At 43.8% G+C, this 25890-nt stretch overlaps 2 protein-coding genes across 2 annotated transcripts in view; one reads left to right on the plus strand and one right to left on the minus strand.

Moving 5' to 3' along the window:
* usp43b (ubiquitin specific peptidase 43b) overlaps positions 1-15964 on the plus strand; it is a gene marked incomplete at both ends in the record, with an annotated part of 52931 nt that extends 36967 nt beyond the window's left edge. Inside the window, 8 exons of the mRNA XM_079177266.1 lie at positions 1275-1386; positions 6605-6708; positions 8831-8908; positions 9008-9137; positions 12062-12449; positions 13396-13554; positions 14265-14438; positions 14859-15964. Coding sequence (XP_079033392.1) covers positions 1275-1386; positions 6605-6708; positions 8831-8908; positions 9008-9137; positions 12062-12449; positions 13396-13554; positions 14265-14438; positions 14859-15964 — 2251 coding nt within the window. The remainder of the gene's footprint in view (positions 1-1274; positions 1387-6604; positions 6709-8830; positions 8909-9007; positions 9138-12061; positions 12450-13395; positions 13555-14264; positions 14439-14858) is intronic.
* Positions 15965-24048: 8084 nt separating this feature from the next.
* On the minus strand, positions 24049-25056 carry mchr1b (melanin-concentrating hormone receptor 1b; the record flags this gene model as incomplete). The annotated part of the gene is made up of 1 exon (XM_079177489.1): positions 24049-25056. Exon 1 carries the CDS (start codon positions 25036-25038, stop codon positions 24049-24051), a length of 990 nt encoding a protein of 329 aa, XP_079033615.1. The 5' UTR covers positions 25039-25056.
* Between the last annotated feature and the right edge of the window lie 834 nt (positions 25057-25890).

Here is a 25890-nt window from a genome sequence, read left to right on the forward strand (position 1 = left end):
TCGTGTGTGTGTGTGTGTGTGTGTGTGTGTGTGTGTGTGTGTGTGTGTGTGTGTGTGTGTGTGTGTGTGTGTGTGTGTGTGTGTGTGTGTGTGTGTGTGTGTGTGTGTGTGTGTGTGTGCCAAGAAAATGACATCGTCTCTCGCTCTGGTTTTCTGTAGAATAGCATCACAGGTACATTTCTCAAAGTCAGCTGAGTGTGAAAGCTCTCAGTTGTCGTCGATTTGTTGAAACTGTGAAACCAACAGATAGGATTTAATGAAGTTTCACGTGTAATGTGTGAAAGCTAAACCACAATCGTGAAACATAACAATTAGATTTGACTTGTTACATCTTGCTACTGATTCTGTGGAGGCAGGTGGAAAGATAAACATAGATCACTGCGTGTAGAGAATCGATTTCAGTGCAAAATCTCTTAAGAGGAGAAAACTAAATGTCGACTTCTGTGTACATCTTTGCTTTGGGGGGAGGTGAAACGTTCGCTGTTAGAAGGAGGAGCTACAGAGTTGCTAACACAATGCACATTTGAATTCGACACACTAAACCCATTCGCCGCAAACCACACAGCAAGAGAGTGCAATTATTTTGTCTCTCGCCGTTTCTAACTGAACTAATTGTACTTTTAAGTTGTTTTTGATGTGTATATTGTCTCATCCCGTGTCGTGGTCGCTGCTGCTGCTCCTCAGCCACCACAGAATGTTAATGCTTACCATCCTGAACAGTAATCTAACCTCTTATACTGACTAACTGCATGACTGAGGATGTGTTTCTGTTCCAATGTTTGTAAGAAGCTAAAAAAACACTGAAATAGTGCCTGCACAGATGCAACAACAGCTTTTCCCTCCATTGCTCCTCTTTTCCTACTGATTAATATGCAGTTTATTAGCATCCCATAGTCATTCACTGTGTATGTGCATATGTGTGTCTTTGTTTGTCTCTTTATGCGCATGCATGCTCATATGGTCTCACACTAATAAATCTCAAGCATACAATGGAGGGCTGCCCTCAATTAAATGGGTATTATGGTGAATGTGTCATGTGATCTATCCTTTCAGAGGGATGCTTGTCCCTCTCCTAATCATCTGTTTTCACTCCTTATTATCTCTCTCTCCGTCCCTCCATAGATACGCTGTAATGAGAATTCTGCTCTAGTGCCGATAAAGTTAATAAATCATTATTTACATTACAATAGGAGGAGGAGGAGGGGAGTTAATGTGGAGCGGCTGAGCAGCGGCGTTGTGTGTAAACGTTTTTTTTTTTCCATTCCTTGTTCAAGGTTTGGACCTCCGTTCCTGATGAGGGAGGACCGGTCTATCTCCTGGGACCAGCTGCAGCAGAGCATCCTCAGCAAGCTTTATTACCTGATGATCAATGGAGCTCAGGCGCAGGTACTGTGCACAGCTGATGTGATAATTGATCCGTGTGAGGCAATTCAGTTTTAGGGGGTTGTATCAAAACACAGTGCCGGGAGCTGGTGGGCCTTCACTGAGTCCCATTCAGACTCCCGCAGACACACGTGAAATGCATCTCAAAGGTTCTGCAAGTTGATGCAGAGGCTTACAGACAGTCGGCTGTAAGGACAATCATTCAATCACTCCCAGCCATCCATCAACTGTGAATTCTGCCACTGCCAGCTAGAGCGGTGGATTTATTATTCGTTCTGTTTTGTATTTACTGCATCTCAACCAGAAACACTCCTGGACTCAATTTGCCGTGCATCCCTGTGTAATAAGTCAATAGAAATTGTTCCATGGTGCTTGTAAAACGTTCGTTTTAATAGCCCTGTCGCGTGGGCGGGCTTGTTTCGAGCTCCGGCTGGAGGCAGAAATGGGGACACGGTTCCCTCCTGCCGTGCCGACCCGGCGCACCTGTTCCGAGACGGGGTTTATTGGCTCGGGACAGAGAGAAGCATGCCCGCACAACGGCCCTGTGTGGTGCAGGTGGGAGAGCTTAAAGTGCCAGCTGGAGGCAGAAAGGAGTTGGTTTCCTCTTGCCGCACCCGCTGGCACACCAGACCACGGCCAGGTTAACTGGTTTGGGACAGGCACTCACTGACACACAGAGCGGCACTTACAGTCGAAGAAAGTCAGAGACACACTTTACGGCTGTTCGCTCGTGTCATCCTGGAAACTTTTGAGTGTTAATAAATGAGTGGATTTCTTTTAAAACTCTAAATTAGCAATACAGTAGTAGACACAGGGGCTTCACTATTTCTTTTAATCGCATCATTGATTCATCTTTCAGTACCCTGAACTGCAGTGATTAAATAAGCTTCTTTATACCGAACCAATTAATGTCAGAAATTGATTCTTACAATTATGCAAATGTAAATGCATTTATTACATTGTGATGCTGGAACCTCTTTGTTAAGCCCAAAGGTAGCTGGCTATCCCGCTAATCCTCAGGAGTTAGGGCTACAGCATATTTTTATTTCTAATTAAAATCAACACAATTAATTAACACACACAGTGCTGATTTCCCATCATTTGTCAGATGTTCCCATCGTATACGTTAAATAACGCTTTAATTTAAATTGTCAGACAATTAGAGATTGTGGTGCCGCACAAATGTCATTCTCACGATGTACATTGTAATACATTTGCATATATATTGCTGTGACCGGCTGTAGGGCTGTGTGTGCTAATGAGACTTGATTGGTTCAGAAGGTGAGGCGTGAAAGAAGCCGCTTGCCTTGTTTACTTGCCACCGCTGGTGTGACTACTGTAAAACACGGGACGGAGTGACAGAAATGCAAACAGCACAGCTTGCTCAGACGCGCCCCTGCTGTACAGTGTGTCGCTGTCAAATCAATTATTCACTTCAACTTAAGCCAAAGGGTCCATTTTCTCGCTGGTTTCTGCTCGCTCACATGTAGCCAAACTGATCTCCAATCGGTCGCTGCTGGCGGCTGACACACAGCTGCATAAAGAGCCACACAGGGCACGGGGCCGTGCACGGAAACTGTTGACCAGCTTGCTGCGTATTACTCTGTGCTCTTTGAGAAGTGCCAGCATAGCGAGGAGGAGGAGGAGGAGGAGGAGGAGGAGGAGGAGGGTCAGGTGCAACGTCTTCAGTAACTCTGTTGGAGATGTGCTGTCTCCTTTGTGCCCCATGCTGTCAGCCATTGATTAAAACCGGGCTCGTTCAGTAGCAGTGCTCAGAGCAGATGTTTGCTCTAAATCTTTCATCTCCACAGAATCTGTAGTTTTTTTGCATCAATGAATTACACACACAAGTGGATGTTTCCGCTACTGTCTAATTTTAGCTTCGGTAAAGATGCAATTCAAAAACAAAGGAGCGTGGCCTTCTCTGGCACGTTTTTGCTGCCACTGACATCGTGTTTTTAGCAGTGGCTGGCTTGATGCTCACTAAAGCACAGCTAGCAGTATAACTCGGTCACGGAGTGAAATTTAACGACCTAATGCTTCAACCAAACACTCTTGTCACAGCGTAGGAAAGCACGTTGCTATCACCAGACAATTGACAACTTAGTTCGGCTCATTTTTCTCTAACCAGTGTAGCATTAAAGCATGGTGGGATTAGAAAGCTAGTAACCTAACGAGCAAACAGCTGGCTAGTTAGCTAGCTATGCTTTAATGAAGCAGCACCGGTTCTAACGGTCCCCGAGCCTCACTCCCCACCGCTCCGTAGAAGGACCTGAAGCTACCTAGCTAGCTAGCCAGTAAGATGTCTCAGTTGCTGGGTTCAATGTCATCTTTACAGGCTGCGACAATACCTTCATTGTAAAATACGTCAATAAACAACCCCTCTTGGGAATTGGCCTTCATAGCCTCATGGGACCATGGTGTAGTTCGTTTATAGCCCAACGTTACATTTTTATTTTCTGCAAAAATCCAATGGAGAAACCCTGTTGGCTTTCTGTCGAGGGAAACAGTGCGATGCTAACGTTACGGAAATACGTCTTCCCTGCAGCACTCTGGGACTGTTTTCATCTGACCTTAGAGCAGGCACATACCGTTTAAATCATTCCTTACACTCTTTCAATTGCATTATTGGTTTTAGAGTGTTAGAAAAAGAAACCACCATCCTCAACTCCTCAACGTAAAGTATTCTCATTTGAGCCCCTTCAACGTGTGGAGAAATACAGAGCTCGACAGGCTTTTACGTGAAGCTAAGCTATGATCGTAATTGGAAAATCTCTTGTTTGAGGAGGGTGTTAGCGCACACACAATTCAATATTTAACATGTAGACCGTTAAAGCAGCCAGAAGCTTTGCAAACACAATACCTTTGGAAGGTGTTGAAATATATGCGTCGTGTTTTAAAAGGATTTTTCTCCTGGTTTTTGAAACCGTGTTTCAAGAGAAAAACTCCATTCCCGAGAAGTCGGTAGGACTCTTTGGGTGGTCTTCACATGTGCAAACAAGTCGCTGGCACTCACAGTGAGCCTAAGCAAGTCTGTCATGAAAAGAAATCTTATTTGGGGTTTACACTTGTCATCTAGCGCTCTTTTGTTTTTGACACTGAAAACAGTTGATGAATTGTGTGGAAAAAGCGTCACACTAAGCACGACGGGGCGGTTCGATACCTGCAGTGTCCGTAAACACACGATGCTGAAACGCAGAGGAGAAGATAACGCGGTGTTAGTTACACGGCTCCGCATGTGTACTCGCAGTGAGAGCAAAATGTTATTTGTTACAACATCAAGTAGTAACTACTGCAGTATTAGCTATAGCTGGCCACGACTGCAACTTTAAACAGTACTGTGTATTGCATACGTGAGGCAGTAATTTCTGTTGTATAACTGCCCCTCAGGGTTGTTCGTTCCGGTGGGTTCGTGTGTGTTCAGCATGTCAATATTTTCCAGGAATGAGCTGTCCTCTCTGGTGCGCTCCCTGTCATCAGAAAGATCCTGCTGGATGGAGCTTCTCTCTCAGGACTCAGGAGTGGGTGTTTTGTGTTTGAGCTCCGCCAGCAGCTACAACACTAGATTTCACTGGAACAAGAGAAAATCAATTTCATTTTTGTAAAGCACTCCTTCGCTCTTAAAGCACCTCCAATCCAAGCAGATCTCAGAGTAATATAAGCAGGACTAGAAGATATCGGTACAATGTTTGTTCTTTCTTTTTTTCTCCTCAACTCGGCGTTCCAGTCCATTTGAGAGTGATGTGAGCGAGTAGTCGGATGATCCAGGGGTTTATTGTTTCGTTTTCTTTCTGTAAAATGATACTTTGAACGCAAACAGAGCGCTCACACAGTGCTCCGTGTTGAGGTGTTACGTGTTGATTCAAGCTGAACTGCTGTGAGCTCAAAACATCAGGTGCCGGTCTCGGCCTATATTTCACGATGGCCCACTTTGTTCTCCTCTTTCTTTTTTGTTGTTGCTTTAGCCGGTTCACAGCAATAAATAAAGTTAACCCTGAGAGAGTAAAAATGCAGCGCTCACTCCCCATTCAGCATTTTGAAATAGTTTTGATTCAGTGCAATTTGAAGACTTTGTCACCATGTGCCAGCAACAAATAAGTGCACTAAAGTCAAGTGTTGGGTGTAAACTTTGATTTTATCATCACGTTAATGTTGATTCATGTGCCAAGGCTCAAGCCTTCCTCCCAATCTTCTCGATAGACTGATCAAACCTGATCCCCGGTCACTCCCTTTGATAGTAAACGTTACCCAATTCCATCTGATGCTGGTGGTTTCAATGTTTGAAATAATCCTTTGAGACAGAAGAAGGGAGTAAAATCATTGCTGAACCAATAGTCTGAACAATGCTTGTGCTGAAACTTGATTTGCAGTTTAGAAAAACATCTATTTCTTTTGATGTAATGGGACACGTTGCTAAGGTAGTCGCACTTCTTTTGCACGCACATATTGGATTCATAAAAAAAACATTTCGGCACACTTTTTATGGTCTGAAGTCTCCGAACCGATTACAGCAACGTCATGACAAATGTTGCTGCTGCTTCTTTAAAACCTTGAGCTAAGTGTTCTCACTTTGCCATCATGACACTCCTCATAGTTTAGCAGTTCCAGCAGCATTTTGTCACGCTGTGGTGGTGAATCACTGCTCGCTTTTAGACCTTAACTAGACCTACTGTGAGCGTCTGAGGCTGCACTTAGGCACAGCGGTGCTTTGAGCTAAATGCTAACGTCAGCACAATAACGGGCTCATAATGACAATGGTAACATGCTGCCGTTAAGCAGGTGTAATGTTCACCATGTTCATCGCCATCTAAGTTCAGCGAGTTAACGCGCTAACGTTTTCTAATTAGCACTGAACACAAAGCACAGCTGAGGCTGATGGGAACGTCATTAGTTTAGCAGGATATTTGGTCATCAATCAGAGCATTGGACTAATTAAAAATGATACCTGATGATGACACCAGCAAGTGAAAAGACAAGACGGTCAAACTTATTAATATTCATCCTGAGGGACATGCAAGTCTAGTGTTGTTTAGTTAGTTAGTAGAACTGCTGTGATCAACCAAATTAAATAATCAAAACGAGAGGATGCGTGGGGAGGCTTCATGTGGGAGATGTCGAGTCCTGGAGGTTTATATTGTTGTTTATAGTCTTACAATAAATATGTATAGGCATAAATACACCCTGGTGGCCTTACTGTTTGTTTGTGCCCCACTTCTTTCAGAACACCAGAGTGCTGTTCAACATCCGCGTGGTGGGAGGATCTGCGTTTTACAGCTACCTGTCTCCTCAGGACGGGCGGCCGCTCCACCACCCCGCTGTCGACAGGTGAGGCCGTCGGGAATACATGGAACATGGAGTTTATTCTGCTGGAGGACTGATGTGTCACACACACTCACTCAGACAAGTCCTGCTGTTCTGGATGTGTTAATTGATTTTTCACCAGAGCTCACCGTACATATATCGTTTTTTTCTGAACTGTTATTGGCTTTTGTTCTGCACAGTTTTGGGGCTGTTGACTGCTGAATCTTTCTCTGCAGCTTTAGGCTTTAGGCCAAGTAAAAGTTAATAACCATTCATGCAATAAAAGCTCCTGTTTCCTCTGATGCAGGACAGGAATGGTTGTTTATTTTGGACACATTTATGTATTTTCTACACGTGAATGTACATCCTCCATGTTTCAGCAGCTAAGAAATATTCCTGCAGGTGCAAACCCCACAAGCACACCGTGCTGTCTGGACACTTCATTCTTCTATTAGACCGGAGCATTATTAGATTATTCTAAATGTGTTCTTAGGTTGTAGAATTACTGCTCCACGATGGTCCAAATTTTCAACACTGAAACCACCCAATGTTCCCGCAGGCTCTTTTCAAATTTGATCTAATGTAATCTATTTTAATGCAATTTGAATCTGCTCTAATCTAATCAAGTGTTTCTGGAGAAAGGCTAAAACCACGGGCCAGGCTGCAAATTACTGGAGACATTTTGATGTAAAAACAAATGTTACGCACTAATATGACTAATATGAGTAGTTATGTCCAGCACCTTCTAATGACTCGCCCCGTCTGCACAGATGTTCTGGAGCCGACGTTCTTTTTATGTGTATCATCAAACTGATTTTGCAGCATTGACTGAAATGTGCAGACATTCTAATCCTTTGACAAATCTTGACACACGTACATGGCTTTCACTCGCGTTAGTAAATTACTCTTTCCAAGGAGTCTTGAGAGGACGTCCATTTGTGTAGTTGCTAAGAGCGGTTCATCCGTTGAACGGCGCTGATGGGGCAAAAACTTTTGAAGCGCAAATGTGCAGCACACTGTATCCTAGAAACTAATGTAATGATGGTGAACTCTAATGATTCAGAAATGTTCTCTGTCCTCAAGTCAGCCCAACGTAAGTGTCTGCTTTGCACTGCTCTCTGTGTAATACTGTGTTCCGTATACCAAAGGACATATTGACGTAGTCTTCTTTTAACAACGCTAACAGCTATACTTTTAGTGCTAAGCCAATCTTAGCATGCTAACACGCTAAACTAAGATGGTGATGAACATGGAAAACATTATACCTGCTTAATGTAACTGTGAATATGTTTTTCATTAACAAAAAGGAACTAAATCACTTAGTGATAGTGAGTATGTTAGCATGCTAGTTATAGCATTTAGCTCAGACCACTGCTGTGGCTAACTATAGCCAACAGAGCTGCTGGCTATAGCGGTGGCTGTAGAGTTGTTCTCAAGTGAATGGTGTCGCATATATCACAGGTTAGTGAAAACAGTGTGTTAACAGGCATGAGGCCATTTCACTTTGCTCCAACAGTTTTCTTTGCAACGTGTTTGAGACGCTCTTTGTGAGGTTTAAGTTGAGCTTTGCTTTGTGTACGTTCCATTCTTCAGTTCTGGCGCCCAGCAGCACCCAGTCAAGTTTACAGTTGACCTTTTTTAAAATGGTAGTTTGTGCAAAGATTATCATTGCTCAAGATCCACTCAATGGCTTGTTTCTTCAGCTTTCAACCAATTCTCCCAATGTGATCTGATGAAGACTGTGAATCCAGGAAGAAGATGGTATTTTTGTAAATCTACCTTATTAAGTTGAGAACTGTGGGAACCATGTTTTGTTATGAGTTCTATGAGCACAACAAAAGAATAGCGTATATCTTTAAATGTAATCTTTGTTTAGCTAAAACATTTCAAGCTTAATCCTCTACACAATCACACACACAGGGACTTTCTCCCTCTCACACAACAGTCTTTCCTGCTTTATTAGCTTCTGTGGTATCGCTGACACCTGGTGGTTAGGAAGCCTCAATACAAGTGCACTCAAACGATTATAATAAGGTTGTCGGTGCAGTAAATTTACTGTAAATGTCTGTAAAAGATTTCAGAAAACACGTCGGAGCAGTGAATGGACTTTGTGCACTGGATGACCTTTCACCTTTTTGTCTTTCAGAGCTCTGAAGCTCTGCTGCTCAGGAGGACCCCCACACGTGAAGCTCATCATCGAGTGGGAGCACAGAATCAAAGACTGGTCAGTACGCGTTCTATTACAGACCACCGTGTGTTTACTCGGGCATCTCTCTCTCTCTCTTTTAACCTGACTCGAGCCTCGTTGTGTCCCGGGCCGCAGCCTGTTTGGTAACATTCAGGAGGAGGTGGTGAAGGACGCGGACAGCGTGAGGAATCAGCTGCAGCAGCACGTCCAGCAGTACAGCTGCACGTTGGACGAGTGCTTCCAGCTCTACACCAAAGAGGAACAGGTAGTCCGTCCGTTGTCTTTTGATACCTGCAAGAACCCTGAAACTCAGCCTCCTGAACTCTACCTGATCAACTCTACCTGATCAACTCTACGTGACGTCATGTTACTGCTAATGATTCCTTAGAGGAGGTGGGCGGTGGCAGCCGTGATGTGACAAACATTACAGAATGACCCAAACGCAAGCTGCTACTCACTGTATTTAACACAAGTGTCATAGTGACAACAGATTTTGACTCTCAAAAACCGATGTTTGAGCAGGAAAAGTGTGAAATAGTTGTATATTTATGCGTAATGGATGTCAAACTCAATTAAAACATGAAACATTCACACATAACACAAGATCTTTAGTTGATTGAATCTTGGATTTGTCACCAAGAGATTTTAGTTTTTCTTGACTTTAATTTATGTAAAACACGTTTTTTTGTTTGTTTTTTACATTTTTAGTTTTTATTCATTACTAATGATAAAAACAGTTGATGCGGCATGTTTGACACTTTCCGTCAAACTCCAATATTTTAGAAAAAATATTAAGGTATCGATACATTTACACAAATAATAGATCTGCTAAAGGGGAAAAAAAACGTTTTTATATAAATATATATATATATATATATATATATATATATATATATATATTTGAAGTTCCACTATGTGTGGCCCAGATGCACATGTACAATATATAAGATAACAAGAGTTTCATGTGACTGATGAAGTTAAAATTCAAGTATTTTCTGTTCATCAACATGTTGAGTTAGTGAACGCTCTCCTCAGGTGAGCGGTAAAGGACGGAGATGTTGTGAGTAGGACACCACCATCATGGAGCGTTCAGCGTGAACAGCTGTCGTGTCAAACTGTCCTTTGGCTTCAGCGCTGCTCGTCGAGAATCAGCAGACGGTCGATGTCGGACAAGACAGCCAGCATTGTTGCGTCATGTACAGCCTTCACAGTTTCTCTTTGAATGTTTGCAGATATTCAGAATGTGAACTTCTTTACAATTTATAGTTTCCAGTCTTTTTGTCTCAAAAATCATTATGCACAACTAATTATTTATCAGCCCAACGTGGACCGAACCCCCTCGGAGTTCTGATAGTTACTACTTCTGAAAGAAAATGAAAAATGAATGAGGAACCATGCAGCCAATTAAGCCCGTCATTATTATTAATACAGTTTAGAATCAACAATGTTTACAGTAATAGAGAGCATTATTTCACTTCTCTATAACGACATGCAATAGCAGACCTTAACGTTTCACTGTTGGCTTTGAAGTAGAGTTTCTTTTAATTCCTTTGACCTCATGTAATAACACACACCTCCCGTCTGGCCCTCTTTCCTCCTCGTTTCCTTCTCCACTGCTGCTGTGCTGGTCGCGTGTGATTGGCTGCGATAATGCTGCTGCTGTTCCCTCGTGTCACCACAGAGTGGCGCTGCAGGCTCAAGAACGACCCTCAGCTGGTTGTGTTTTTAGTTTGTCCATATGTGTGTGGATGATAACTTAAGTTAGGAATTTAAGAATCCCAGACAAATTGCAAAAAGATTAATAATGTCCATCATCATATTGCAATCCCAATATTAGCATTTCACCTGGCCAAGAACAAGGGAAAATGTTCATCACTTCATTGTGAAGTTTACAGTCTTTTATAGTTAACACACATTGTTCACATCGCTCCAACACTAATGCAACCAAAACCCTTCATTCACGTCTCAGGATTAACTGTTGAACCAGAACACAACAGAACCCAGGACGTTAAAGTAGCATTACTATATGGAGCACTATCGCCTTTAAAGTCTCTTTTCTTTTTGTAATCGTCATCTCTTACGATACACCTGGGAAAGAATCTTTCAGCTTTTCTGATCCCGACGTCCAGCGTTCATTGATCATGTGGCTGGTCGTAGATAAACGTCTCACTTTTCATCAAACAGTTCCTCTTAAGAGGCCGAGGAGTGGAGAGTAGAGTGGAAGTGAAACCACTGTCTGTGTAAACCGCTCTGTTACTGGAAGAGATGGTGGTGAAACATCCCCGACCATTACGAAACGTTCTGCCGTCTTTTCATCGATGTCATCGAGGAAAGTGAAGCCGTTAGTGTTCTGCGTCTGAACTCAGGAGTTTATGCATTTTTATTTTCTTATCTCTTTTTAGATGTAGCAGATGCTGCAAGTGCAGTCTAATTCACCGGCTTTGTAAATACACAGTGTTGGTCGAGGTTAAGGAGGAAAACAGTACATTCGTTGTTGTCTGTCAGAGCAATAACAAGGATCCACAGTTTAGTCACATTGATGTAAGTTGCGCTGCTGTAAATGAATGGCCTTGTTGAATGCACAAACTCATCGCTGCAGAGTATTGAAGTTGGTAACCAGAGGGAGATGTGGAAAGTGATTTAGAAGTAGTAGCCATGGCAACAGCTTTAACAGTAAATTCAATTAATTTATACAGTGTTGAATCATAACGGACACTGTATTTAATCTATGTCCTATAATTTACAGAAACCCAACATTCCCGAGAGAGAGAGAGAGAGAGAGAGAGAGAGAGAGAGAGACTTTGATGTCCTTTACATAAACATACCACCTGTACAAGAAAACCCAGGAAGGACAAATTCTAATAATGATAATTATTAACCTTGATGGAAAAATAAAATGAGCCCACCTCGTTCACCCGCCTACGCTCACACATGTCACATGCACCCACAGACAGACAGACAGACAGACACAGATAAAGAGACGCTGATGAAGACTGAATTTCCAAAGTTCTGTCAAACATCATTTATAAGAATATGATGACATGGAATAAGAAATACTCATCTTTATTTATCTGTCAGAGTGGGAGTAGAAGAGAGTTTTTCTGAGGCTCTGTCAGGTTGTTAAACAGCAGAGACCATTCTGTTGACTGCAGGTTTGTGTCTACGTTTTCCCCCTCGTCTCCCCCCCAGCTTGCCCCGGACGACGCCTGGAAGTGCCCCCACTGTAAGCAGCTGCAGCAGGGCATGGTGAAGATGAGCCTGTGGACGCTGCCGGACATCCTCATCCTCCACCTGAAGCGCTTCAGGCAGGTGGGGGAGCGGAGGAACAAGCTCACCACGTTCGTGCACTTCCCCCTGGCGGGCCTGGACATGGCGCCGCACATGGTGAGCCGCGGCCATCAGCCCCCTCAGCCCCATCAGCCCCATCAGCCCCCTCAGCCCCATCAGCCCCATCAGCCCCCTCTCCAGCCGGGCTGGACGCAGCCCCGACGGCCTGACCTGGCTCCTCCAGACTTCCTGTACGACCTGTATGCTGTCTGCAACCACCATGGAGGAATGCATGGCGGACATTACACAGGTCTGAGTAACTACCACCTCCTGAGGGAAGACCTGCAGTAGTAATAATCATGTTATTTACGTGGCACCTTTCAAATAGATCAAGAAGAAAACGTGTCAGAAGCCTGGCAGCAGCTTATTCTATCAGCTGTAGTCCAAAGTGTTTTGTGAGGGCGAATCTGTGCGACTACTGCAGCACTTTAGTTTAGTTAAGAGTATTCAAACACAACTCAAGAGTCAACAAGAACATCTAAACCACAGGCTTCAGTTTTTAACTTTATCAAATATGGCACTCTGCTAGAAGAGAGCAGAGAGAGAGCTGTAAGCTGCCTAAAGCAATCACACAACCAGCAACCAGCGTGTCGGTGACAGCGTACAGTGAACATCCCTGCCTCTAGTTGCCATGGGAGCCGAGCCAAAAAAACAAGCAGATACAGTTGTATCTGCTTTTGTCTGCAGCTGACTACAGGGGATGCTTGTTGGAGCGGTTTCTGTGGGGGGATGTGGGAGCGTGTTTCCTGCAACAAGCTCACAGCTCACAGCACAGTCCCCTCCACCTTAAAAACACTCTGATGGACAACAACAGCTGTAGAAATGTGCCGCTTGTGCTACACTGTGGGAGGTTAAACTTCACATCGTGATGTCACTAAAAATGGGCCACTTAAGTGACACTCGCGCACAGTGAATGCAGCGTAGTGGTCGTGCTGAGACCAGAAAGGATCATTATAAGGATGTCGAATTTGAAGCCATTTATTTCAGTTTTTCAAGTTAATTTCAGCAAGGTAAGACGGGACACATCGGGGTACCAGCCTCTCAAAAAAAAAAACAGTATCCGTCAGGCTGTGTTCAAAACCAAGTGGGAATAAAGGCAGAACTTTTTCCAAGTGTCCTCGCCAAATTGACATGAATCAGTGGTGCTCTAAAATGTCCTGGCATTTACTCCAGCCCATTGTTATTGTAAATTGCAGCCTTCTGCAGGAACTCGGTGGACGGCCAGTGGTACAGCTACGATGACAGCAGTGCTGAAGCGGTGCCTGAAGCGGAGGTGTGCACGCGTGGAGCCTACATCCTCTTCTATCAGAGAAGAGACGCCATCCCCCCGTGGTCTGCCAGCTCTTCAGTCACCGGTTAGTCCTTTCAAACCAACTGCAGCGGCTTGTTGTGTTGAGAACAATCGGGTGGGTTCTGCCTAGTATCTGTAGATCTCACACCATCATTATTCACAGTTTGGCCTTCAGAAGTGTTGTTGTTCATCGGTGTGCATTCTTATTGCAACATCAATTTTGGGAGCTAAAGCTATGAGGAAATGTTGTTTGTTAACGACTTCTTTTTCCAGGACTAAGACGATGACAGGACGGTTCATTCAACAACGGTGAAGATAACAAACATGCAATGTAGTTTGAAAGATAAATTCTCAAACACACTGCAGTGCGACGGCGGCGCTCCATCGTCTCTGTCCTATGGAAATGTGCTGACTCTACACACTGTTTACGTTTCTATTTATAATAAACAGGGAGCAGCTGCATTTGACTCTTCATTCAAAGAATGACTGAATAGTCCCGGAAATCTTTTGGTTTCATATTTCAAACTTTGAAGGGTAACAATTACTAAAGTGTGACAAAAGATGACATTTCCTGTACAGAAGCAGTCATTTTCATGAGGGTGTTCACAGATGGGTGAAAATACTGATTATATCCTGTTTTCACGTTTCACTCAGCAGTGTGGATCTCACCGTGACGTTTGCTGTGGGGAGCCCTCTGACTCTCCGCACATGGCTTGTTGTAGGATAAACGAATATACAAAAAAAAAACACAAACGGCTTATCTGCTTTTTGCAGGTTCCACCAGCTCATCCACCTCTGACCACTGGCTGGTCCGGCTGGCAGGGGGCAGTAAGAGGGGCAGCGTGGTGTCAGGAGGACCGGTACCTGGACCTCCGGGGCCCATTCAGGCCCCAGAGTCTCCTGAGCTGCCGGTGTTTGGAGACGAACCCCCCAGAACAGTAGAAACAAGTAGGTATCTGGAGTAGCGTGTATGGAACGCATACAAGAACACTATTTAGTGTTTAATGTGAAGTAGTTGTAGGAGGAAACGGTCCGTTTGTATTAGCAGTAACTTACTCCAGCTCTGAGGCAGCGTTAGGAGAGTAAAGGAGCTGATATCAATGAAAAATATCTAAACATATACTAACAGTAATGCTGCATCATTTCCTGTAAATCTGTGCTGTGTGTGAAAACAATCCAGGGCAGGAATGGCGGACTCCGCCACTAACAATGAAAATGACTATATATAGAGGTAGTTACAGAATGTAAATGCAGTAAAAGAATTGTGTATCTTATGTATTTGCAGACAATTATGCCAATATTTCACTAGATAACCTACTTTAAGTACACCTTAGTAGTAGTAGTAACGTGTGGTGTCTTTTCCTCTAGATGGGTTTGCAGCTAAGCCGTTTGTCCGTGGGAGCCAAGGCAGGAGTTTGAGCATGAGATCCCCAACGAAGCCCAAGGAGAGTCTGAGCAAAGTTCTGCCGCTGCGGTGGTCTTTTGGCACCAAGGACCGCATTAGACACCCAGCCCAGACCCAGCCTGGGGAGCTGGTGGAGTACCTGGAGTCTGGGCGCCGCCCCCGATGCACCAAAGACCCTATAATAGCGCTGGTGGCCACCCCACCACAAAGGGTTGCCCCGGGAAGAGCCTTTGAAGTAGGACAGGACTGCAGCTCACCCAGCGGCAGCAGTCTCAGCTATACAGACCGACCCGGCTCCGACACTTGTTACTCCCCCAAAATACCGAAGGGACAGAGCCGTGCTTGTGTGGAGAGAATTATGAGCCAGGGCGTCGGCAACAGGGACGATGGCTCTCTGAGGCAGAGGTCGTCTAAGAGAGCAAGGCCGGACCATGGCAGGACCCTGGACCTCCAGCTTCAGAGAGGGGCCCTTCTGATGGGTCACATCAGCCACAGCGCACCTCAGAGCAGAGACTCCACATTAGGAAGGACCAAGGGGGTGACTTTCAGGACGCAGAAGGACTCGTTACAGATGGCCATTCAACCCGGGGACAGGCGGGGCCAGAGGGGACAGGAGGGCCGCAGCCACGACAGCCTGCTGTCTTGTTTCAAACCGGGTTTCATCAAGAAAGACGTTCCCGGGTCACCGATCAAGGGGCAGCGTATGAACGGCCACGGGCACCCGGAGAAACTGGCGAACAGCAATCTAGCCAAACTGTCCCTCTCCAACGGCACGCTGACCATGGCGAGCTGCGACGCCCACAACTGCAAAGCGCAGCTGGTCAACGGAAAGGCCGGGAGTCACGACCCCGTGGACATAAAGCGCGCTCACAGCTCCAGCAGCATCCAGACGAGGCTGGATTTGACATTTCGCAGGTCTGCCTCCCTGCAGAGGAACGGAGAGGCAGTGGCCCCCCCGGCCCACCGCGTCCCGCTGTCGGACAAGCCGAGTTACGCCACTCTGCAGCGCACGCGATTCAGCACCACGTCCCTGGGTAGGCACATACCTGTCCCTGAGTCCTGCTCATAGGCTGAGGTTGTTAGGCTGGAGACACAATCATAAGAGCCTTTCAGATATTTGATTGGGAAGCCTCCCTGTAACTAAGTGGAAGGCAGTCAGGTTGTTTTATTACTATCGTTAATATTAATCCCAGTGATTACTTCAGTGACTGACTACCTTGTGACACAATGCTTTTGTATCTTATTTTTGAAGTCCCTCTGTGACAGCCCTGACTGACAGCTGACCGCCAGGACCTCTCTGCTGATTTCTACGCTCGTCGCCCATCGGAGCTCCCAGCAGGAGGCGTCGCCGGAGACAAAGTACATCCTCTCGCTCCCCTCCATAGTGCTGTCATAAGTTCTTGCCCGTGTGTGTCTTATTAATCTAAATCTATGCAGAGTTGAATTGACTGAGGAGGAACACTGCTGTAATGTGATTTTATTTTGTTTTAGTTTGTTTTTACGAAGCAGTCTGCTGGTAACACGTGCTTTCATTACAGCTGAGGGTGTATGTCATCTGTTACATGTGCTACAACATGTCAAACTGTTAAACATCTGCACTGTAAATCGGCTGCTAGAACAACATGCATCATCTGCTTTGTCATCTACTATCATGTTATATTACAAATGCACTTTCTTTCTCCTTTGTTTTTTAAATCCATATTTTTCTGCATGACATTACTAATGAAGGAACTTCTACACTGCAGCAAAAATTGGCGAAAAAAAGCTTTTCTTATCTGTATATCTTCAATTTGCAGCCAGTAGTTAATCAGCGGGAGAGGTGTGTGGATGCTACACTAGATGAAGAGAATCTAAGTAATACCTGTTAACTATAAGTTGACGTGTGAAAATTCCTTCCCTTTGAAAATACCTTTTCCTCTGGTTATTGTTCGGGATGAGTTCTGTGGACGGTTGAAGTGTTTTGGCTCATCATAAAGCAGGAGGGGAGATTGTTCAGACTACAAAGGAGCTTGCAGAGCAATAAATGATGTGATTCTGTGTTTCCACCTCTGCTGAGTGACAACCTGAATTTCTGTCTATTTCATTGAAGGCGGATTTGAATTCTTACTGATAAAGTGCCAACGATAACAGAACCAGCTTCCAAAGCAAAGCTCAGTTTTTCTCTTTCAGGATTGAACAGAGGATTCACGCTGTGCACACACACACACACACACACACACACACACACACACACACACACGCACACTCATTCTGTCTCTGCAGACACAGGGATGTAATGAGTCCTGGTGGTAATCATGCTCTGCCACATGAAGTGTAATAAAGTGGGCAGCACAGACAGTCAGCAGTTGGTGCTCCTGTGTGTTTGATTCACAGTCATCAGTCTTCCTCACCGTTTCTGTCACTGGGGATAATTGGGGAATGTAAAGAGTCCAGAGTGTTTGTCTCTGTTACTGTAACTGTGTTCATGTCGTGTCGGTTAACATCACTGTCGTAACAACACTCTATCAAAATCAAGTGATAGGAAATAAAGGATGTTTTTCGGAGACATTATTTGGGGACTATGTCTAGATTATATTTTATTATTAACTTTTTTTAAAGTCTACATTTTGTACCTGTAATTATGTAATTTAAGTACCAGATTTAAAACGGTATGTTTCAGGCTCCTGTACCAGGTCAGACTAATGCGTGCTGTAACTGGGGTTTGAAGTGGACACGACACACAGGCGTCCTTGTACTGGACTCTCTATAATATCTGCTTAATGCACTGCAAGTTTTATGGATTGCAAATTAAACACGGCTTTTCTCACAAAACGAACTGAGTGTAAGCTGAATGATTTATCACCACAGCGTCTGTCTGAGCGTCTCATTCTTATCTCTGGCTCACATCATGCAGCGATGGTCTTTCTTCTTTTCTTTTCTTTTTAGGATTCAAGGCAGGTGTGCTTCCTCTGAGCGGTGGGATTCTCTGCTAAATTCAAGCAACGTATCAGCTGGAGTAGCTGCTCTTATGAAGGCTGTTTTACCTGAAACCCTTTTGAGATGAGGCCGGACTACCGAGGAGTTCTGCAAAGCTCCTCTGAGTTCTACTCGTCTGTCACACATGAACGTGATGACATCCATATGAAGTCACATTTACCACACGTACCGCTCATGTCCTCCTTATTCTATCAGCGACCTGTACATTCTGTACATATATTTATGAAGACTATAATGTCCGCCATGCCACCACTTATTGAGACTCTGACCAGGGGTTGTTTTAAAAGAACATGTTTTAATATGCAAATGTATGCTGCTCCAAATCTGATCAGGTCATCTGCTGTAACAGGAGGACCTGCTGTTCAAGTGAGTACGTTCTGTTAGGAAGCGTTTTCCCATTACTGTGTTTGACAAGAACGTGTCTTGTTCCAACGTGGCCCGTTATCTGTTTTGGTTATAAAAATGAGGCAGCAGGAGGGCCGGACTCGCAGTGACATTTGCAGAGAACCTTTCAGAATAATGGAAGCTAACAGAGCAGAGATGTGCCGTGCAATATATTAATCACCACATTGAGCATCTTTGATGTCACTGGAAAGAGCAGCCAGTAGCTTACCTCGTATGTTGCTGAAATATCAATTTAGGGCCAATTTAATATTATCTTATATCACACACAAAATGCAATAACCTGTAACTTGTTCGCAGGCAAAAGTTGTTACTGCTAAGTAATGCAGCAAGTATAATAAGTATTTAGTAATAAATACCTGAGTAATAAGTATTTAGATAGGCCATGGGTAAAATGCATCATCTGTTTACACTTCAACATTAATAATCACATCAGAGTGTCAGTATGAGCGGGTAGTTGCGATCCTAATTATTTAGTTGGTTGTTAAGAAGTACAGCACTTGAATAAATCAGAAATACATGTTTATTATATTATCAACAGCTAAAGCATAAATGCTTTTACTTAATTTGTTTGTGTGGAAAAACTGCCTTTTTATATAGTTTTGTTAATATATTTGTATAAACTGTTAATTAATACTTTGAGAAATAGTTTGACACTTGGGAAATAAGATTTTTTTTCACTTTGTTGCCGAGAGTTTTATTAGAAGGTTGATATCATTCTCATCTGTGTGTGTTTCATTTGAAGCTACCGCCGGAGGCTAATTAGCATAGCTAACTAGCTAACTTAGGAAACTAGCCTGGCCTACCAGCACCTCTAAAGTTCACAAATTAATACGTTATGTTCTTTATTTAATCCTTAAAAAGTGGTATCAAGCTTCAATTAACTCTTAGTGGAAAAGCGAAAGAAAACTATTATAAATATGATAAATGTGGCAAATATGAACATAGAACTAGCAGCCAGTTAGCTTAGTTTAGCTAAATTAGATTAACACGTTATATTTTGATTGTAAAAATAACAGTTTGCGAATTATGGTGTGGCAATGAGAACATGATATCTGAGGAGCGCCTTGAGCACAAACGTCCACTTCAACACAAGGATGAATATATATATATATATATATATATATATATATATATATATATATATATATATATATATATATATAGTTATTTATTACACTGCAATTTGTTACAAGCATTTTTGTGTATTTAGACTTTAAGCCATTTCCTACAACACCTGTCTCTGGCGCAATAAGAAGTGAAAATGTTTTCTAAATGAATAAATGTGTCATGCGGAGCCAAACAATACTGCTCCGAAAATAAAAGAACGAGCATGTTATTGTTTATGTTGATAGTCCACTTGAGGGCCGTCACTGATTGGAATTCATCATTTACTCATCTTTTTAACATCGAAGGTTGAACATCCGCACATCATTTGGAACACGGCCTGACCTCAATTTCCTAATGGCTCCACTTACACACACACACACTAGTCAGCATGATGTGACAGTCATTGTGCATCGGCCCCTGCCTATGGACCAAAGTCATTATAGCGAGGGTAATTGGTGTCTTTGCTCATGCAGAGGTTGGTGTGATGGCTGGTGGTGTTTTGATAGCCTGAGGCCATTACTGCTGTATCCACCATCACCAACAGATCAAAGGGAAGGCCGACACCTGCTGCTACCAGAGCCCCTATGTTCTAACATCTGTTTCACCATGGCAAGTTCTGCTGGCATCCAAACCGTCACATTAAATTATTATTATTTTTATGTTGGTTTCACACAGGAATGATGGTTGTCTTTGCTTTTCACCATTTTGACAATGTAGTGGTTGGTCCAGCACTAATGTTATCTTATCGCTCATCTGGGATGGACTCAAAGGGTTTTGGGCTAAATTAAATTCGAAATTAAAACCAGTAAATCAGAGTTCATTGGTTTATGACGCAGAATGAGTGAAGCTTGTCTGAAAACAAGAGACAATATTGGAGGAACCGATGAAAAGGAAAATCATATCCTGAATCCTTCCTTAGGGAAATCAAATTTGTGAAAATGGCAAACTGAAGGTCGTGCATCACAGACGGTGTGAATGAATGATGAAAACATTGTGATTAAGTTCAAGGGCTGAAAGAGGTTTTTTTTGTATTGCACCAACCATCAAGGAAGAGAAAGAGAGGATTTAGTCATTTTTTATACATACATTTCGTGACAACGGGGATAGACATTATGCAGAAGGAGTTTTTAAGTCATAAATGATGTCTGACCATTTATACAGCCATCAAGGTTTTTGTCAGTGGAGCCGGGCCTCTGCAGAACAAACTCATGTTGTGTTTATTGGTGGTGTATTTAATTCTACATCACCTAAAGCAATGGGTTTGAAAGTCTCTCTGCCATTTTCAAACCTGCTGAGATAAGGATACACACATGGACGGACTGGGGGCGACTGTGGCTAAGTGGAGAGCAGCGCCGTCCTTCAATCAGACGGTTCGATCCCCGGCTCAGGCTCCACTAGTCGCATGTCGATGTGTCCTTGAGCGAGACACTTAACCCCAAAATTGCTCCCGTAGCTGTGTGGACAGAGTCGAATTGTGATAGAATCTGAATTGTAACTCGCTTTGGATGAAAGCGTCTGCTAAATGACTAGAATGTAATTTAAGTCATTGGGATCCTGTGTGGGCCCCCCCCACATGCACTCTACATAGGAGTGAAAGTGACACAAAACGACTGCAAACAACAAAGCTGCCTCTTCGTAGACGTCTCTGGAGTTGTTCTGCTTCTCTGTGTGGTCATGGTGCATGTCTTTGTGGTCGTTTTGTGTCTCGTTGTGGTTGTTTGGTGTCTCTTTGTAGTCATTTTGAATCTCCTCATGCTCGTTTTTCATCTTTTTGCAGTCGTTTTGATTCTCTTTTTAGTAGTTTTACATCCCTTTGTAGTATTTTTGAATGTCCTCATTCTCTTCTTTCCTGTCTTTGTAGTTGTATCTCTTCACGCTAGTTTTGCATCTCTTTTCGGTCGTTTTGTGTGTCTTTGTAGTTGAATCTCTGTGTGGTTGTTTTACGTCTCTTTGGGTCCCTGTTTAGTAGTTTTGCATCCCTTTGTAGTTGTTTTGAATCCCTTCATGCTCGTTTTGCATCTCTTTGCAGTTATTTTGATTCTCTTTGTGGTTGTTTTACGTCTCTTTGTTTCCCTTTTTTAGTCGTTTTGGTTCATTTTGTTGTCGCTTAGCGTCTCTGTGGTCACCCTTTTTGGTCATTTTGCAGCTCTCTGTGATAAATTTGTGTCTTGATTTGCGACATGTTTTGCTTCTCTTTGTGGTCCGTTAGTGTCTCTTCGTAGTTGTTTTTAATCTCTTCATTCTCCTTTTGCATCTGTTTGCAGTCATTGTGAATCTCTTCATGCTTGTGCATCTCTTTCTGGTCATTTTGTGTTATTTGTAGTTGTTTTGAATCTCTTAATGCTCGTTTTGCATCTCTTTGTAATTGTTTTGAATGTCTCTGTCTCTATTATGTTTTATGTCACTTTGTGTCCCTTTTTAGTTTTTTTGCATCCCTTTTTTGGTCATTTTGGCTCTTGCTGCACTCGTTTAGCGTCACTGTGGTCGTTTTGCATCCTTTTTGGTCATTTTGCAGCTCTTTGTGGTTATTCTGTGACATGTTTTGCATCTCTTTGTTGTTGATTTCTATCTCTTTATAGTTGTTTGACTGACTTTTTTAACAAGAAATATTAACAGTCCCTTCAAACAGAGGCTCTATTCAGTCAGCCATCCATGGGTAAACCTCTGTATCAGTGCCTTGGACCTTTTTCCTATATTTTACACTTTTATTACAACTTTTCATGTGCCGTGAACATGAAACGACAGCACGGGGATGTCTCGTGACTTGCTGCTCTCTATGGTAGAGACACTAACGTCAACATTTAAAGTGTTTGGTGGACACCCACTGGTGGAGAATTTTAATCAATTCACTCAGCAAGAGCCACTGGTTTTTATCTGTAACTCTGTCCGAAGGGTGCATCTTTATTGCTGGCGTGAAAGATTAAAAATCGTATTTCAAGGAGACTTTTATATCACACCTTGCAGTCCTAAAATGTTGAAAGAATATTTTTAGATATAAGTTTTACTACTTAACTTTCTTTGATTAAAAAAAGACATTTTGATGAGAGAATCTCCTACATATTCTGCATCTGGTTCCACCAACATGTGTTGCTTGAGGGGAATATTTAAACCAAAGACTGTATTTTACATCAGATAGATATATTCTTTGTGTCATCCGCTCCGTTTTTACACATTTCTTAACCTTATCCTTATCTCAGTGGCTGAAAAATGTTTCCATATTGACTAAATTCAGTGAGCAATTTTGACTCTAGCTCCCGACTGCGGCGCAGGGACAGAGAATCGTTTCCGTTGTAATTGACGTCATGCAGTTTTGTGATCCGTACTTCATTACCGCCATAATGTCTCACTGGGGTTTCGAGTAAATAATTCCCTCACTATTTAATTATTCTGTGTTAAATTGGTTGGTCTTTATGACGAAGGAAATAGCATGTGAATGCCATATAATCCCGGTTTTATTCCTCTCCTCTGTTGTTTTCTAGATAATGGTGTTAGTTGACATTTGGATGAGCAGTGAAGCCGAGTCTTCCCACTGTGAAAAGCTGAGAGAAAAGAAAGAAACAGTTCACCCTCTTTAAGTCCGAGAACATTGCCTCGACGGATGATTCTGGTTTAATGAATGCACACCGTTGAATGGAGATATTTCAGTTGAGTTCAACACTTTTATTGACAAATAATATTATTTGCAAAGAAAGTTGCAAAAGCAAGAAACTCACAAAGCAAAAATCAATACACTGAAAATTTAGGAGTAAACTGAATTTGACCACCGGATGAGACAAGTGCTTTCACATTGTACACACACACACACACACACACATTCTTTATCCCCTGGAGGAGAATGAAACAGTTAATACATACAGTACAGCTTGCTACAATAGACATGCCACAGTGTAGCCTGTATCCGTCATCACAGTAAAGAGGCCCAGTTAAATACACACAGACTACTAACTACATCACAAGCCGAACAGCCACATACATACAGCGCGTAATGAGATTTGGTATCTACAGAGTGGCCGGTGAAAACAAAACCGAGCCCGCGATGCACACGTTGTCAGTGTGCTGCTGTGGTCACTTAGTCAGCGATTGTGGTTCAGAACACATCAGTCACATGGAGCAAGGAGCAGCACCTCCTCGCTCTAATAATGGTGTCGCACTGACAATTGTTTTGACATTTAAATGCGCACACAGTGACCCGGCAAAAGTCTTGAACGAGACACTGCAGTTGACGCATCGCTAAGAGCATGAATTAGATGGCTGGAGGGTTATTAGAGTTATTAGAGCCGTGACTCAAAGCCACAAACAACAATACATCCTGCAGTCCGACAAATACTGACTGCAGATTGCCACATAAAACAGCCAATCACAGTTAAATACAGCTCACAACAAGTGTTATGTTGAGCTTTGCAGAGGAATAAAATTAATGTTATTTTGCATGGACTACCCCTAATTTAGCTGTAGAAGAAGAAAAAATAACGAAATTCTCCTTTTAGTCCAATTTTGAAATTGTTGAGATAGTTTTGGAAATGTCACAGATAACTGTATCGTATAGTTCAGCAGAGTCACGTGCATGTTAATGCAGCAGAGGTGAGTGCTGAGGGGACTAACAGCTGGTCGAGGTGGCAGGTGGACCCCGGACGGAGGCCGTGGATGGACAGTCAGGGGTCCGCCTCAGTGCACGGCCACGGTGACGGGCAGCATGTTTCGAAGCGGAGAGTGGGACGGCTGAGAGCAGTCCGGGGCCACCTTCAGACTCATGCAGCCGTCGGCCGGAGCAGGGGCCACCCTGAAAACCCCGTGGGGCGGACGAAGGGCCACGACGAGTTGCCTCTTGAACGTCTCGCTCAGCACAATGTAGATAAACGGGTTGATGCAGCTGTTGGCGTAGCCCAGGCTGATGGCAATGTTGTAGGCGTACAGGAAGGCGAAGGTGGGCCGCTGCACTCCGAGGTGGGCCAGCTGCAGGACGTAGTAGGGGGCCCAGCAAACGAAGAACGCCAGGCAGATGGCCACCGCCATGCGGGTCACCTTTCTCGTGCGCACCCGCTGGCTGCGCCGGGGCAGTGGGGCGACCGTGGCCGACATGTTTTGGAGAATCTTGAAGAAGACGCCGCAGATGACCACCCAGGGAAGAGCGAAGGCCAAGAAGAACTGGTAGAGGGTGAACCAGTACGTGTCCGTGGCCGGGTCGGGCAGCAGGAGGGCGCAGCCGACGGAGCCGTCCTTCAGACGCATGAGTCCCGTGTACATCCAGACCGGGGTGATGGAGACCAGGGAGAACACCCACACCAGGGCCACCGCCGCCCCGGCCACGAAGGGGGTCCGGACGTGTTTGAAGCGGATGGGATGCACGGTGGCCAGGTAGCGGTCCAGGGTCATCACGGTCAGGATGTAGGTGCTCACGATCTGGCTGTTGGAATCGAGCGCCGTAATGACGGTGCACATGGTGCCACCGAAGCACCAGGAGCCGTGGCCCACGAGCTGGTGGATGAGGAAGGGCATGCCGAGGAGAAAGAGGAGGTCCGCGATGGACAGGCTGAAGATGAAGATGTCCGGCACCGTTGGCTGGGAGCACAGCTTGGTTTTCTTCACGATGGTGTAGATGACGAGGGAGTTCCCGAAGATCCCGAAGAAGCAGATGACGCCAAAGATGCTGGGCATGAGCGCGTTGTTGTACTGCTCGTGGTCTGTGGATGCAAACAGAAAACTCCTCGTGGATCACTTTACCATGCAGAAATAAATCCTGCTTATTCTTTCCCATGAATATATTTTGTTCCAATTAAAGGTTAAGCCACTGGTTTTGCAAACAAATAAAATAATAAAATGTAGCTACTCCACAGCTGAAGAGGACCCAATCTGTCTACTTAATAATGGTGTGACATATAGCAGTTAACATTCAGTTACATTGAAGGGCTCACTCAACTTAAAAAGGAGAAGAAACAAAAGACATACCTTCTGGGAGGTTCTCGGGCGAACTGATGGATGAAAAAGATGAATTCGGAATGTGGGCAAAGTCCATCCCAAAGAGCTTTTGGTGGTCTCTCTCGAAACTAATAATAATGATAATAATAATAATAGGTTACAACTTACATTTTGGATTGGAATAAGATATCTAAGGAATAGCAGCACCAAAATATGTGTTTCTTTTAAAACAGCTTTAAATGTTAGTTTCTGGATTTGAAACTAGAGATGCGACGCCGCGCGCACATTTTTTTTTGTGTTGTCCAAAAAACTTCATCAGTGCACGCGACACCTAAAACGTAGTTAAAAAGGTGAAGAAAAAAAAAAAGCCGACGTAACACACTCTTCATTCAATCAGATACTCCACAAGTTTAACTAAAGGAAGCAGTACGCTATGAAACCCCATCTCTCATTTAGCTGCCGTCCAGGGGACAAAGGTGGACTTCAGCTTCATGTTGTGTCCAGGGAACCTGTACGGGAGGGGAGACAGAAACAGAGAGAGAGAGAGAGAGAGACAGAGAGAGAGAGAGAGAGAGAGAGACAGAGAGAGAC

The sequence above is a fragment of the Pholis gunnellus genome (genome assembly GCF_910591455.1).
Source record: "Pholis gunnellus genome assembly, chromosome: 17".
Lineage (NCBI taxonomy): Eukaryota > Metazoa > Chordata > Actinopteri > Perciformes > Pholidae > Pholis > Pholis gunnellus.